The 17217-nt window shown below is 36.0% G+C and overlaps 1 protein-coding gene across 3 annotated transcripts in view; it reads right to left on the reverse strand.

Annotated features, from left to right (window-relative positions):
• Positions 1 to 17217, reverse strand: part of pik3r2 (phosphoinositide-3-kinase, regulatory subunit 2 (beta)) — a 39822-nt gene that overhangs the window by 13108 nt on the left and 9497 nt on the right. For all 3 annotated transcript variants that reach the window (XM_059501937.1, XM_059501935.1, XM_059501936.1), the window contains exons 3-7: positions 7268 to 7360; positions 6670 to 6735; positions 5434 to 5574; positions 5095 to 5293; positions 4903 to 4988 (exon numbers count right to left, since the gene is read on the reverse strand). In XM_059501937.1, coding sequence (XP_059357920.1) covers positions 4903 to 4988; positions 5095 to 5293; positions 5434 to 5574; positions 6670 to 6735; positions 7268 to 7360 — 585 coding nt within the window. The remainder of the gene's footprint in view (positions 1 to 4902; positions 4989 to 5094; positions 5294 to 5433; positions 5575 to 6669; positions 6736 to 7267; positions 7361 to 17217) is intronic.

Consider the following 17217-nt stretch of genomic DNA (forward strand, 5'->3'; position numbering starts at 1 on the left):
ACAAGGAAACAAAGGTGACGTCACAGCAAAAATGACGGATCTTCTGATTACTTGTGTGTGTGTTCTGTGGGCTGATGTTTTTAAGAGGACAGCTCACCTTAAGCAGACTGCCAGACGCTGCTCCGGATCAATTGGTTCCCTGAAGTTTGTGGTTTGTCTCGTAAGATGCGGTGCCACTATCTGAAGGAGCTCCTCGAATTGTCCCACAGACACCCGAAAGTAAGTGCGGAACCGGCCATGATAAAGTTTTAGCTCCTGTACAAGATTGGCATACTCCCCTTCAGACTCTCTGTTCTTTAGGACTGGGTGCACCCAAAACCTTCTTTTCTGTCTTTTAAAGAAAATGAAAAGCTCGTCTTCACTGGATGATGATGTTGAAGTGTCCATTTTCTCAACTGTCAGCGCGAAAGTTTTGGAATGTTGAAGCTCTCTGAACGTCACAGAGATCGCAAATTCGCGTCGCGGCTGATGTGAATGGTTTTGACGCGAACTATTCGCACGCGAACTATTCGCTTTTTCGTTTCGCTTTTTCGTTACGCATCCGGTGTGAAAGGGCCTTAATACTCAACAAGGCTGTGTTTATCATATTTATTAACAGTAACAGTGTGATATACTATTTACTAATAGTTTAATATGTTTTAAAATGTGTTAAATGCACTTTCAGCATCATTACTCCAGTGTCCGATAATCCTTCAGAAATCATTTGAATTTGCTGATTTGTTTCTCAAGAAACATTTAACATTTCTGTGCAGGTATTTTATGTTTACGATTATTTGAAGCATTATATATCTTTTGGAATATTATAAATGTTTTGTAACATTATATTTGATCACTTTTGATTAACTTAGTGAAGCATAATAGCTGAATACAAGTATTAAGTACTAAAAGTCTTACAAACCCCCCAGTTTTCACTGAGAGTATACACACATCAACATAAAATTGTAGAGCTGAATATTCTGGGTTTTTCCATCTTATACACTGAATCTTCAGCAGGTTGACGATTATCACTATAATTTAATACATTCCTTACAGGTAACAAATAGGCATGTTTAGTGTAAATACACTGATAATGAAAGCAGGACGTACTGCAAAATCAATAAATGTTTAAAATAGGCAGCTACATAAAGTAGGAAAGATGGAAATAAAATTGTTTTTTGAAGTGCAACAAAAGCTGTTTCATGACCACAGTTGCTTTTAACGTCGACAAACAATATTTACTCTGAAAAGTATTATACAAGGGGCTTCCGGTATGCGACGGAACAAGATGGACGTGTGAAACGAGAGCTCCGCAACGTTCAGACCACAGTGCAATCTATGTAACTCCTAACATGAAGAATAACCCCCAAAATAATGTATGGCGATTAAATGTGGGCCTTCTTGACAACCAATCAGTAGTTGGATCTGTCAAACAGGACATTAAAACATTTATAGAAGAAAATGACAATGGGGAGGTGGATCCATCAATATTATGGGACTCGCTAAAAGCTGTCTTACGAGGAAAACGAATAGCCAAGGCAACAAACATTAAGAAAACTAGGACTGAAGTATATAAAAGATTAATTAAAGACTTAAAGGATAAAGAGGAAAAATTCATTTTGAAAAAAAGATCAGGACACTGAAAAAGAAATTCAAAAATTGAAAATGCAACTTGAAAATGATTTAGATGAGGAAGTAGAGAAAAAAAACTAGATATACAAAACAAGCATATTATGAACTAGGCCAAAAATCTACAAAGTTGGTCGCTAGAAAATTACGCAAACAACAAGCGGACTCAACAATTTTGAAAATTAAAGACCCTACCTCGCAAAAGCTTCAAACTGAGCCAAAAGAAATAGAAAACACTTTTTATCAATACTACAGCAAATTATATTCACCAGAAGGCACTCCTACCAAAGAGTCGATCAGAGCATTTCTAGACAAATTAGACCTTCCTAGTATAAGAGAAATACAAAATAAGAGAATATTAGCAGAAATTACATCCAAAGAACTAGATAAAGCAATAAGTAGACTAAAGGCAAATAAAGCCCCAGGTAGTGACGGTTTCCCCGGTGAGTGGTATAAGACATTTAAAGAAGAATTGAAGCCGCTTCTTCTTGAAGCTTTAAACTATATCCATAAAGAAGGCAAGATCCCTCCCTCATGGAAGGAAGCAATTATTACGCTGATTCCCAAAGAAAATAAAGATAGAGATAATTGTGCCAATTATAGGCCAATATCAATTTTAAATGTTATAAAGGTATATACATCCATTATTTCTAAATGATTTGAAACCTTTATTTCTGATATAATTGATGAGGATCAGACTGGCTTTATAATTGGTAGACAAACGCAAGATAATATCAGAAGAAGTCTTCAAGTGATACACAATATTTCCAGCAATAAGCTTAAAGCGTCCTTGATCAGCCTTGATGCAGAAAAGGCCTTCGATCGAGTAAACTGGGATTTCTTATATCTAACGTTGGAGAAATTTGGCCTTACTAATGAGTCTATTCAGTGTATTAGAGCAATTTATGATAAGCCAACTGCAAGAATAAAAGTGAATGGATCTTTGACAGACCGCTTTGAACTCCGCTTTGAACGTAGAGGCTGTAGGCAGGGCTACGGATTAAGTCCCACCCTTTTTGCTTTATACATCGAGCCACTGGCTCAAGCGATTCGGGAGAAAGATGATTTAAAGGGGATTATGATCAACGAAAGAGAGCAAAAGTTTGGATTATTTGCGGACGATATATTGTTATTTCTAGAAGATATTAACATATTACTTCCCATACTGATGGATGTTCTGGGAAAGTATAATGTGTATGCGGGATATAAGTTGAATATTTTCAAAACCCAAATATTACTGTTTAATCATTCACCCTCAAATGAAACTGCACGCACATACGATATAAAATGGAGCACCAACAAAATTAAATACCTCGGAGTATTTCTGTCTAAAGATCCTTCACTACTATATAATTTTAACTACAATCCAATAAACTAAAGTATTAAATCAGACATCCAGAGATGGTCTACTTACCCGTTCGACTTAAGTGATAGAATAAATGTGATAAAAATGAACATCCTCCCTAGGCTACTTTACTTATTTCAATCCCTCCCGGTAAGCATACAGTCAAAACAATTTACAGAATGGGATAAGCTGTTATCAAAGTTTATATGGGATGGGAAGAAGCCCAGAGTTAGGTATTCAACACTACAGCTGCAGAAAGATAAGGGGGGCATGGCCCTTCCTAATTTAAAAATGTATTTTTATGCAGCTCAATTGCGTTACTTGTGTTGCTGGTGTGACCCTAGTTATTTTGCCAAATGGAAGGAGATTGAGACATGCATACCTGGATATAATGTTCAGACACTTATGGGAGAGGACCATATTCCAACCGAATTAATAGAATTTCTTGGCCCAATTGTACAATTCACAATGGAAATTTGGTATAATGTAGCAAGACAATTAAAATTGAATAAAGAAAGAAAAATACTAAGATGGGTAGCTCATGACAAAGACTTCAAGCCAGGAATGCATGACTCAAATTTCAAATATTGGATCAATAAAGGGGTTACAGCCTTTTGTAATTTAATTAATAATGGGGAAATAAGAAGTTTTCAATATCTGAAAGACAAATTTAGTCTAGATAATCGAGACTTCTTCCGATACCTGCAACTAAGAGAATACTATAATAAAGAAATTAAGGACAGAAATGAACCTAATGCGGTTTTAGAGACTTTGTGTGGTGCATATCAACAGAAAATGCGCAAAATCGTTTCAAAGCTGTACACTAGCTTAATGTCCTGTCAGAAAAACACAACTCTGTATGTCAAAGAAAAGTGGGAAAAAGAAGCAGTTGTCACGATCTCAAATGAAGAATGGTAAAAAATCTGTGAGATGTCACAGACATCTACAAATTCACAAAAATGGAGAGAATTCAATTGGAAAAATTTAATTCGATTTTTTATCACGCCATCTATTAAAGGTAAACAACTATCCACCCAACAAATGTGTTGGAGGAAATGTGGCACTGTTGCTGCTAACCACACGCATGTTTTCTGGGACTGCATTGAGATAAGACCTTTCTGGACTTCTGTCCACCTTACTTTTTGCAAAGTACTGAAGAATTCTGTACCTTTAACTTTTACAACAATGTATCTGGGTCTTTTGTCCAATGTAAAGAAAGAGGATCAATATTTGGTTAAGATTTTATTGTCGGCAGGGAGGAAAGCGATAACAAGAAGATGGCTCAAACCTGAGCCACCCAGCCATACTCAGTGGATAGACATTGTGCAGGAAATATTCACCATGGAAAGAATGACTTTTATTCTAAGATTGGAAGAAGCAAAATTTAAAGAAAAATGGGACAAATGAATAGCTTATAAAATAGCATTAGAAACGGTGTAATCTGAATGTTTTTATTTTATTTTTTTGATCACGACATCCGGTTGCTGTCTTATGTTTAATTGTTCATTTTATTTTATTTTTGCATTCTGTAAACATACTCTAAACTGAGATCATCATGTTATGTGTTTTATCTGCTTAAAACAATAAGAAAAAAATTAAAAAAGTATTATACAAATTTATTTTACTGAAAATGTTTCTCTTTAGGATTACAGACGATACTAAAAGTGAGAGGGAAAAAATAGATACATTGTCATCATAGTAAATAATGATAATACATTAACCATTAGCTTTGTCTTTGAAACCAATTATTTAACTCCGGAAATACTTTATAGATGAAAACATGGCACTGCATTTCTATTTTAAGACAGGAGTCTCTCACAAGGGTATCAGATCATGTTTGACACCAAAAGGTTTAAAAACACATCATAAATCCTCCCTGACAACAGTTTAATCTGTGAATAAAAAAAGCATAGCTATTATACACAATGGCAAAATTGACACAGGTGGCTCACCGGGAGGAGTCGGCTCTTGTTCCCAAATTCTCTCCAAAAGAAGTCTCTCAACTGCAACCGCAGGAAACCCCTCATCTTCTTCTGACCTGTAAATCAAACACACAGAAATGAAAATGGTTTATATTTCAGCAACGGATCTCCAGAATTTGTCTCCAGCCAACAGAAATACAAGAAAAGAAAGCTCCCGCTCACCCGCTCACAGGGCCCCTGATCAACAGAGGGCCAAAGATTTGGCAGAGGGTATGAATGTCGAGGCCATTCTGCTCGCCACGCTGGCAGACCTTCTCCAGATGTCTGAGCAAATAATGCAGCGTCAGGAGGTTCTGCAGTGGAACTTCAGGCTTCTCCAGCACCTGCAGCAGCTGCTCTCGTCTCCTCACGGACGGGACGTCTATTCAAGAGTTACATTAGTGTGAACGCATGGGTCATCAGGCATGGCAGACACTCGGAGCTGTTTGTTCACTGAGTTCTGTTACTTTCTTTACACTGTGCTCTTTCGGCCTGCACGGATGAGTGAAAAGTGGCACATACCCGATTCTAGCTGCACTGCTGCCTGAAGGTCTGTATAAACAGAGGGAGGGATGATGGGGGCAGGAAGTTCCTGCAGGTATCGAATGACTGCCTCCGAGAGGGCATGAATGTCCCACTGTCCCACATCCAACTCCTGCAGCTCTGCACAGGGACAAATGACCGGGCTCATCATGATGCACGCTTTATAATTGACCAGTCACAGCAAGACACACATTAGATCTAATCCGATGCATCCCATTCATACATAGTTACAGAAATATGTTGGAACTTATGGTAACCAAATAGCAACTGTTTACTTTGTACCACTCCTAGTTATCACAATGCTTTTTTTTTAAGATATATACAGTGGAAACCAAAAGTCTGAGACTAATCTAATTTAAACCTGGAAGGAATGCTTTAAAATATTGTGTGTATATATATATATATTCACGTGTGCGTGTGTGTGTGTGTGTGTGTAAATGATTACAAAAACTTGATGTAAAATGAACTATGCATGATTAGATTTTGTATTATAAAAAAATAAAAAAATAAAAATAAATAAATATATATATATATACTTTTTAAAAACAGATATAGAAAAATAATTACACTAACTATTTAGGATTATTTAAATGAAATATATTTGTAAAAAATGTATTATTTTCTTTACAGACAGACAAACAAACATTGTACACATGCTGATATCTAATCCGATATCTAAAATGCCATAAGGGTCCATTTTTTTTTAAATGAAATGTATACATCATCTGAAAGTGAATAAATAAGCTTTCCATTGATGTATGGTTTGGCAAAGATACAACTATTTTAATATCTGGAATCAAAATATTGTGAAAATCACCTTTAATGTTGTCCAAATGAAGTTCTTAGCAATGTATATGACCAATCAAAAATGAAGTTTTTATATATTTACGGTAGGAACTTTACAAATTATCTTCATGGTACATGATCTTTACATAATATCCTAATGATTTTTGGCATAAAAGAAAAATAGCAAATTTTGACCCATACAGTGTATTGTTGGCTATTGCTACAAATATACCCATGCTACTCATGATTGGTTTTGTGGTCCAGGGTCACAAATGAGCAGAACAGAAAGAATTATTAGCTAATAAGAACAAGACATAACATTAAAAGCAATCAAAATCCTTTAGCCTCGAAACTGAATAACTCTGACTGTCTCCTGCACAGGAAGTGAATACCTATGTGGCAAAAGATGAGAACTGCGATTAAACTCACCAGCAAGGCTCTGTCTGTCAGAAGCTGAAGCAGTGGATGTCCTGTATAGTGCCCTAGAGTCCAGACCTAGCAGAAAATCGAGGCGTTAGCTCATCTCTCAAAAATAGATCTTCTATGCCAGCTTGGATCTAAACATTAAATGTAAAAGCCCGGAGATATAAATATATCCAGTCACGCTATCGGGAGAACTGGGAAAACAGCCCAGCTGAATCCCTGAGCTCTGCTTTAGTCTGTGAAGAAGTGAGAAGACGGCTTCAGTCAAGCCAGACGGTCCGAGCGCCGCTCAGTCTCTCGCTCAGGGGAGAAAGAGAGGGACGGCTCACAGTGAAAGAGGAAATCTGGATGTTAATAACAGCCATATGGTGTAATAAGAAACATTCACACATTTCATTTATTATTTTCAATGTGGAAATATATATGAAAAATTAAATATATATTAGAAGTAGCAGAAATCCAATGTGTTTTTTAGTTCTTTCTTGTGGCTGGAGGCGCTCTGAAGGGATTCCTGCTAACTCCGTATCATGTGTCAGGTTCTCTAACGAACAAACCACAAACAATAAAGCCCTTTACATGACATTCAATGACACAAAAGTATTACCTGTCCGCTCAATTGCTTCGCCCAGCTTAATAAGATTAGGAGGAGCAGTTTCCGCCTGTGTGAACTGTTTGGTCAAGTCCAGGACTGCAGCAACTGAAACGGCAGAGAAAAAAAAGACTATTTCCCTCAAACTTCTGCTTATAACGACTAAAAAAATATATCATCCTCTGAACATTTCATACATATTAAAGAGTATCCAAGATAAAGGAAGGAAAAGCTTTTTAAACCAAGAGCAAATTTATTTTCTTTTATTAAGAAAAGTTTAAATTAAATTACTTAAATATCATGAGGTGTAAACATGAAGTAAAAAGTGATAACCTTGAACGTGAATTTACATACATTATTAAAATTTATGCTTTTTTTGTTTTTTTGGTTGCACAACATGGCTTTGAATTGGCAGACAAACATTCAAATATTAATAAATAGCTAAGCAGCTTTTTTTCTAGAAATAATACAAGATTATGCCAATCTATTTAATATGGTTTTCTTTTCATAAGGGTTTCTCCTCAATATGACAACAGGACAGTTAAATATTTTTCTTTTTGTAATTCTCAAAATTAATTTTGATTTACAAATTAAAAGCGTTCTTTATATAAGACGTGTAATAAATCCACTGTATGAATTAATTGCATATTTAAAATAATATTTATATTAGTTATAACAATAAAGGATCTAGACCAAAAAGAAAAAAGAAAAGAGCATCATGTAATTAGGATACCATAGAATTACATATATTTTCTAAATGAAATGAGTGCCTTATATAATGCAAAATCCAAATTCTAAAGTAAAATGTTTCTTAACACCAGCATTTACTCTGGCACTCTTCATTCTCATTTCTGAATTGTGGTTTGCAAGATTGCAGGCTTCTCTACCTACTGTTGTGACTCACTGTCCCGAGGCCAATGTTTTAAATTTGACTTTGACATGCCTGTTACCTTTTTTAAATATAGCGCTAAATGTGCAGTCCTTCGTGGAATACTAAAGCTGCCAAAAGCAGCAACTGTCTAGCGGAGAAGGCTGTTGACGTGATATAATGAGAAGGCTCTTCTATAAAATCAGGGTATTTCTGCACCTCAGAGCCAGCACTGAACTCAATGCAGGCCACGTCTCCCACTTCACTTCTGTCTTAGAAGAGTGATGGCTTCGGGATGTATAATTGCATATGGTTTTTCATGACAGTTTTTATATTTTGCTTCCTTCCCTGCTTGCTTGTTCTATTGGTTAAATCCCCTTGAAGACTCCTTGCATTCACAAAACAATTAAACTCAAAAGCTAACCAAAATAAATAAGCAGATGTTAGAAGGCATTACAAAATCACACAGTAAAATATAACGAAACAGTATTAAAAAATTTAATAGACGGAGCCACACAAAGAAAAAAAATGTCTATCATACAAAAGATTTTTACTGGTGAAAAAAACAACGTTTCCTCCTGTCTTATTCCACCCCTTCTGGAGCAAGAGCTGCCTTGGTCCTTTGCGTGAGTGGAGCACAATAAACGATTTAATCAGAAATCCTGAACAAGCAAAACCCCACTGGCAGTGTGCCAGACCCTCCTTTTCAGGCCCACCACAAAGAGGCCAGAGCTTGGCTGCCTTCGCCTCCTGGCAGTGCAAGGCTAAACCACATCTGATTATTAATTTTGGAGTTCAGACGATGTGCCATGTCAGCACATTCCACTTTTCCACTGCAAGTTAAACATGGAACTTAGCTCGCTTTTCCCTCTTACGGACATGAAGCCTGCCTCTTCCGCCCTCAATCTTTCCTCATCTCACACATTTACCACGACATCAGAGGTCACGTTAACTGAAAATTTTCCGTCATTGACAGAATTTTTTTTTTTTTTTTTTAGCAGTGATGGAAAAATCTGAAGGCCGTCCGTCACTTTGACAGATCACACTGAGGGTGATCTATTGTAATTTATAACTGTAATTCCCTGCCCTGTCCTGTTGGTGGTGATTGTGCTCCAGTTTGGCAGCAGAGCGTGGGTTCATCAGCTCCAAAACAAAAATAAAACAGTCACGTAATTGCTATTTTTGGACCAAAATGTATTTTCGATGCTTCAAAAAATTCTAACTGACCCTCTTATGTCACGTGGACTACTTTGATGATGTTTTTCTTACCTTTCTGGACATGGACAGTATACCGTACACACAGTTTCAATGGAGGAACTGAGGGCTCTCGGACTAAATCTAAAATATCTTAAACTGTGTTCCAAAGATAAACGGAGGTCTTAAGGATTTGGAACAACATGAGGGTAAGTTATTAATGACATCATTTTAATATTTGGCTGAACTAACCCTTTAAGTTTCCCTTTCTTTGTAGTGGAGTGGACACTCTTGTTGGTCATTAACAAATGGCTGCTTGCTTTACAGGGTGGTCATTAATAACAAAATATTAAAACCAACTTATATATGTTCTTTTACTAATAAATAAACTTAACTATAGCTGCAAACTGGCACAAACACTCACACGCAGCAGGGGTTTTTGTGCAAAGTACTGCTTTTAGGAAAAACAGCTGTGGCCCTGCAGTCATTGTTGGTTTCTGGAGAGAGAACCAACTAATCATTACCCAATTATAGTCATCCTGCTAGTCTGCATTCTGGCTGGCCTGCAACTGAACGTGCCCTGGGAAAAAAACAACTGCAACAACTAATGATATGATAAAAGTAACAGCTTACTTTATTCAGCTGTCACTTCTTCATTGCTGCACTGTCAAGGCAATATCTGTATTTGTATGACAGAGTATTGTATGATTTTCTTTTTTGCTCGGCTTGTGCTCTGATGTGTTCATTAACTTTGATTCGGCCATGCTCTACTAACAGAAAATGATGATGTCTTTGTACACGGTGAATATGATTATGTAAGACAACTTTCACCCACATCCCTTTGTGCAGTTCAGTAATCTGGGCACCTCATTCATGACTAACCGAAGACCTAGCCCATTTCCTTTCACTTGAGCTCTAAACCTCTAGACATGTTTTAATCTTAATGCAGTGAAAACGGTATTAGGAAACACAACGCACAAAAGCTGCAACTACAAGAGAGTCTTATATAGCTCAAGTTTCTTTTTGTTGAGCATAATCGGCTTCAGGCCTGACAGGCTTTCTGCACTGGACGGAGTGCAACAGAAAAGGAAGAAAGAAGAAAATTTTGATAGGCTAAAATAAAAATACATCTCATTTATACTACTGTTCAAAAGTAAGTTTGGGGTCGGTAAGATTCAGTTTTGAAGGACCTTATAGTGAACCTTTAAAACATTAATAGTTAGGGATGCATCGATCCGATACTCAGGATCGGTATCTGCTCCAATCCTGGCATTTTCTGCGGATCGGGTATCGGTCAGACGAGACGAGGCCAATCTAAATCCGATGCTGTGCTTGTAAAATTCTGTGTTATTATTGAGCTCCACGAAAAGCACAAACACATTATCAAGTGCCAAAACGTTTTCAAGAACATATTTCAAGTGTTCTGAAGCTGTTCCATAGTTCAATGTGAGGTACAGATTAATACTGAAGTCATTAAATTCAAGTTCATATAAACTCTTCTATCGCTGCCGATGTCTGTCATCCTCCATTCAGTGGTCAAACTGCGTGTCACGTTCAGTTACAGTCAAAAACTCTCTTAAAAAGCGCAGAGTAACTGAGGTTTATAGCTGTTCAAAGAAAAGGCTCTTTAAACTAACGCACATATTTAATAGACTACGTATCAATATATCTTCCGTTTGTACTAGTGATGTCTGGTTGATCTCCAGTAAGCATTAATCCACAATTTATTAACTTGAACATGGTCAACACTCCCTCTTGAGTCTGAATAAACCAATATCAAGGGGTTAATTCATTTACTCAAACAGTACACTGACTGAACTGCTGTGAAGAGAGAACTGAAGATGAACTCAAGCAGAGCAGATTTCTCTGTGGACTCGGAGGGCTGTGCAGCTGCGCACTGTGAATCAGTGTTGTTTCAAGCTCATCATTCTGCGCACAGGATGCGCAAAAGAGCGCTGTGGCACTCTTCATTGGCACCTTCAGTATTATAATATTTTCTGCGAAATCAAAGATTATTAATAGTCTTATCTATGATGTGTTGCCGCTTTATTACTGTGCCATAGATTTAAAAGAAACGTATTTTAGATTTCTATATAAAAGTATATACTTGTTTTTTCAATAATGTATTTTACAACAATACAAAGAGCAATGTGTAACATTTTACCAGATTTAAAACTTATTCACTTTTATTTGTAAATAAAATATTTCAATAGATTTTATAAAATTATTGTGCACCTGTGATTTTTCTAGAATCTAGAGTATCTTTTGCTGCTGAATTATCTACCAACCAAGTTTATAATAATATTTTTGTAATCGTTTATGGTTATATATTTTTTCATTTGTTATTTTTCATTAAAATGAAGTTGTGTATATGTAGTAGATTGTGATTAAAACAAAAAAATGATGATCAGGTCAACACAGAAGTATAGAAATTCTATATTGAATTTAAAAAAAAAACTGCACTGGTATCAGATTAGATCGGTATCGGCAGATACTCAGAATTTTCGGTATCAGATCTGAAAAAATGGTATCGTTGCATCCCTATTAATAATTTAATAACACGATTAAATGTTTAGCAAATCTCAAAATTAATATACATTTTTCATTTTGATTTTTTCATGTTGTAATGCCTAAATTCATGTGTAGCAATACAACTATTAATTGTACTTTTTAATAATCAAAGAAGCTCGTAAAAAAAAAAAAAAAAAAAAAAAAAAAGTCAAAGCGCTACATTTACCTCAGAAAAGTAATTAAACATTACATAACATAACAAATGTCCAGACATTTGCTTATACATACATACATACATACATACACACATACATATATATATTAGGGATGCACGATCATGATTTTTCATGGCCGACTCTGATACCGATTTTTTTACAAGCACCTGGCTGATTCCGATACAGATTTGTATTTTTTTTATCTTTAAGCAACAAACAAGAAAGAAGGAAAGTGTGTATAAACAAGATGTTTATTTGGTATTTAATAGGCCAAACTGGCTTTTGGAAACAATAACCATAACTAGGGCTGTGACGGTGGCAGATTTTTAACACCGCGGTAGTCATGGACCAACAACCGCCGGTGGCACGGTGTTTGAAAAAAAAACCTAAATAATAATAAATAAATAAATATATAACATTAGTGTCAAAATTTGCTCGTTAACGAAGGCGATCATTTTTTTCCAGTTTAACGTAGGGGCAGGGATGGCCATTCACTGCGAAATAAACTAATATGCAAGCAGTGTCGTGGTCAGTTAATTCATGGAATTACCAAAAAAGGGTGATTAAAGCTGACTTAAACTGTGCATGCATGTAATATATTTTATATATATTATATACAGGATATATTTATATGTATGCACGTCTAGAAATCACTCATCTAACACATCCTATTTAACTCGTCAGTTCGTGTTTATTTGAGCACTTCTGTCAGTGAACGCCGCCTGCAAAACACTAAAATAAATATCAAAGAAATAATGCTTATTTAGGCTACAAGAAAGTAGCCTAAATAAGAAAGTTAAATACACCCTGTCTAACGGACGCGAGAGACGCAGTGCGACAAAATACTCATTATAATCAGTGATGCTACACTGGATGCAGCACAACACGACATGATAAATCCCCGTCCGGTCTGTGAGGTACTGACACAGAGTTCAAATGTCCTGTATAGACACTAGACAGACTAAACCTGTCGCAACGCGGTTGTTGCGTCCGGTTTACTTTTCCGCCACCAAGCAAGCTCAGTAGCGAACTCCTCATCTGCACGCGCTCTCTTTGAAATAGGAATCCGTTGGCATATTTCTTGTTACCATCTTTTATTTATCGCTGTCTCGTTTGTATTTGGCCAGTTTGGAGAAAGCCTCACCAAACCTGACCAGCCAGCGTTTGCGATCACGAGAACTTGTGCAAACGCCGATGGGTGACATGAATGAAGATGACTCCAGATCGGTGATGTGGTATTTGCTTTCCCAACAAGATCCATCGCCCAACACTAAACAAATTTGCTGAATGCATAAACTGTATTTCTTGCGCTCAAATCTTCCAATCTAAAGGAAACGCTGTGTTTGAGGTAATTTGTTAATTACCATAGACTTAGAATTTGCAACTATTACAGTTATTACACTTATATACAAAACTTTGTATTATGCTTGCTATAGAGTTTGTGACGTCACGTGCACTACCGCGGGTGGCAGTAGACAACCGCGGTAGCAACCGACCACCGCGGTGACACGGTTGTCATGGCAACCGTCACAGCCCTAACCATAACCATCTGAAATTAACGGCAGTAACTGAACAGTAAGTAGACTACATTCAATACAAACATAGATGCTACAGACATCAGCATTTAGCTTTTGTTTTTGAATTGGGTTGAAACTACATAGAACTGGCCTTAAATTAAAAGATTAACAGTAACCATGTGAAATTAAAGGCAATAAATGCATAGTTATACAATCCAAACACCACAATCAACACACATTCAATAAGAGGTTTTTAAACCAGCATTCAGTATTTTAGTTTTTAAATTTGGTTTTAAATTAGAAAAAAAAGGTCTTTACCAGTTAGACTAAATAAAAGTATGCTGTATAAATACATTATTCCAAAATGTTCAAATCAAATAATGTTGGTGCGAATAAAACAAAGATGCAAAGTGTTTCATTCATCCAATTAATAAAAAAAAAATTAGGGAAATTATTCACATTTTTTTCTTGAGCCAATGAAAAATAAATAACTATAGTCTCAAGTAAAAAAATATAGATGCTAATCATTACCCTAAATTTTTTTACTTGGATGTATGAAACACTTTTTTTCATTGTGCTACAGCATGTGATTTTTAAATCAAATTAAGTAAATGTAATTTAAGGTAAAATAAAAATAATCATCCTATACAAAACTGACGTTTACTTCTGGCTTTTCAAACGTATATGCAAGTTCTACTTTACAAATGTTTTTTAAAAAAATGCAGCGGGCGAACTTCCGAAAAAATTGGCCGAAAAAAACACCAAAAATCGTCCGATTGCCGACCACGTATTTTGCGTATTCCCTAATATATATATGTATATATATATAAACTCTAGGGCTGGAAGATGTGTCGTTTAAGCATCGATATCGCGATGTACGAATCCACGATAGTCACATCGCAGGATGTGCGATGTAGGCTGTCGTAATTGATCCGTTATTCATTAACCGTACGGGCCAGCTGCTCCCCGGCCCTTGACGAATGTGATTCGCGGATTAATTGCACAGCTTAACCATCACAGAGTGAAAGTTTATCATTTGCATGTGTTTTTAATTCCTGTCAGTTTAACAGGTCGCATATAAGAATGATCAGAGAGAGAGAGAGAGAGAGAGAGCGAGCGAGCCCCGGCCGCACGCGCGCGCTCACCTTCAGCGTCTTCAAACAACACAAGCGCTGTCTTGCTCTCCCTCCCTCGCGCACATTAATCAAAATCAATTGACACGATGGTGTCAAAAAAAAAAAAAACTATCCAGTGATGAAATGTTTTCTGTGTTGTCGAATCTTATGCGATATCCTAAACTGCAGAGATAATTACATAACGTGTGCCGTACACATCTGATTCACGAACTAATAATTCTTTTGAACCGATTCAATTTAATGAATGGTTTAAACAACTGACCTGTCCAACACTGAACTCACGAGACGTCTGAATTGGTGTATAAAAAAAATCTGTAACACTTTACAATAATGTTCTATTCATTAAACTATTTAACTACATTACTTAACATTTACTATTATGAAACTGCACTTCTACAACATTGTTAATTTCAACATTTAGGCTATAGCCTTCATTGTTGAAATCAAAAGTTGTACTGTATTTGTTAACATAGTAAATGCACTGTGAAGTAACATTACCAAACAATGAACAGCTGTGTTTTTATAAACTAAGATAAACAAAGATTAATAAATATAGTAACAAAAGTATTGCTCGTGGTAAATTCAAACAAACTATTTACTCTAATTTAAATAATACTCTGATGTTTAAATCATTTAAAATGAGAATGTAAGTGTGCTCACCCCATTTTTGTTTGTACCTAACCCTAGATTAGATTTCATTTCGCAATATATAATCGCAGAAAAATAAAATATCGCAATGTAATTTTTTCCCAATATCGTGCAGCCTTAATATACTCACATATATTAGGGCTGTGCGATATGGGGAAAATATCTAATTGCGATTTTTTTTGACAGATATTGCGATTTGAAGCATCAGCTTAATATTGTCAATAATGTGCAGCACAGTATGATTACACAGTATGATTATCATTACCCTGCTGAAAAAAATTAATAAAAAAAATCCTTAGTTTCCATGAAACCATTACAAAATTAGGAATCCAATAGGAATTACTGTTGTTCTATTTAATACAATATATATATATATATATATATATATATATATATATATATACACATACACACATACCGGACTATATTTTTCGGACTATAAGTCGCATCAGTCCAAAAATACGTCATGATGAGGAAAAAAAGATTTATAAGTCGCACTGGACTATAAGTCGCATTTATTTAGAACCAAGAACTAAGAGAAAACATTATTGTGTTTTACATTGTTTTCTATTGGTTCATATCTCTTGGTTCATTTCTCTCGGTTCATGTCAAATTAATTTTGATAAATAAATCATACCTGACTATAAGTCACAGGACCAGCCAAACTATGAAAAAAAGTTCCGACTTATAGTCCGGAAAATACGGTATATCTTTTTTTTTTTCAGCAGACAAGATTATAATGGTATAACTAATTTTAAAGAATTAACTTAGTTACTGAATTTCACTGTAAAAAATTTATTTTTTTATATAAATAAAGAACTGTATTTCTTTAGTCAATCATTAAAGTATTACATGTTTCACTGTATTTGGGATTTTAAGAACAAGTGGAAAATGTGCTGAATGTTTCATTTCATCCAAGTGAAATTAGCAAGCAGTTTGACTGAATTTACATTCGTTTTAAACGAGAGCCAGGCGCGAACCTGCATCGAGCCTCATTCATACTGCCAAATGCGCTCTTGGAGATTTGCGGTGCAGGGCCGCGTGAGAATATAACCGAGCGTTACGAAACTGACTGCATGAGTGCGGCAAGAGTGAACGGCTCGTCCATGACGCGGGATTCGCACCGCGTGGGGAAGAGAGGGGTGAGTATGAGAAGCATTCAGAGATACAAGCTGTGTGTGCAGTCTTCTGAACTGGGAATAGCGAACATGCAATGAGAGATGCTCTTGATATGCATTGTGACGCAGCTCTTGTAAGCTTTGTCTTTTCAAAGCTTAAGTTAACGAACGTTTTTCTTTAGTTGTAATTTGCCTAACTATTGACCTGACACTGTAGACGCCATGATCCCACTCTGTCTCGCTCCTGCTTTCCGTATTTTTTTTTTTTTTTTATGGTGGGCGTTTACACAGCTGGCTAGAGCAGTGCTGATTGGGGAGAACGGAGGTGCGCTCACTTTATTGGTTAGTAAGACTGTCACTGAAGGTTGACAGTCATGCATATGCTCTGGAACAGAGTAATATCGCGTCCACATCGCAGGCTTTTGCGATTAGCAAATTTCGATTCGATTTCGATTAATCGCACAGCCCTAACGTATATACATACACATATATACATACATACATACACACACACACACAAAAAGTGTTAGTGAGATCACTTAAAAAAATAAAATAAAAATCATTAGTACACCAAGTGATTTGAGTTGTCATTTCTGTAGCAAAATTACTACTGAACAAGAAAGACAGATTTTCTATATTATTGATATCAGCCAGAATCGTTATATCCGTTCATGCCTAGTTGCATCATTCCCAAATTTCTACTCCCAGTTAGGGCTGCACAATTAATCAAAATACAATTGATAACAACATGAGCTATA

Source organism: Carassius carassius, chromosome 20 (genome assembly GCF_963082965.1).
Source record: "Carassius carassius chromosome 20, fCarCar2.1, whole genome shotgun sequence".
In the NCBI taxonomy this organism is placed as follows: Eukaryota; Metazoa; Chordata; class Actinopteri; order Cypriniformes; family Cyprinidae; genus Carassius; species Carassius carassius.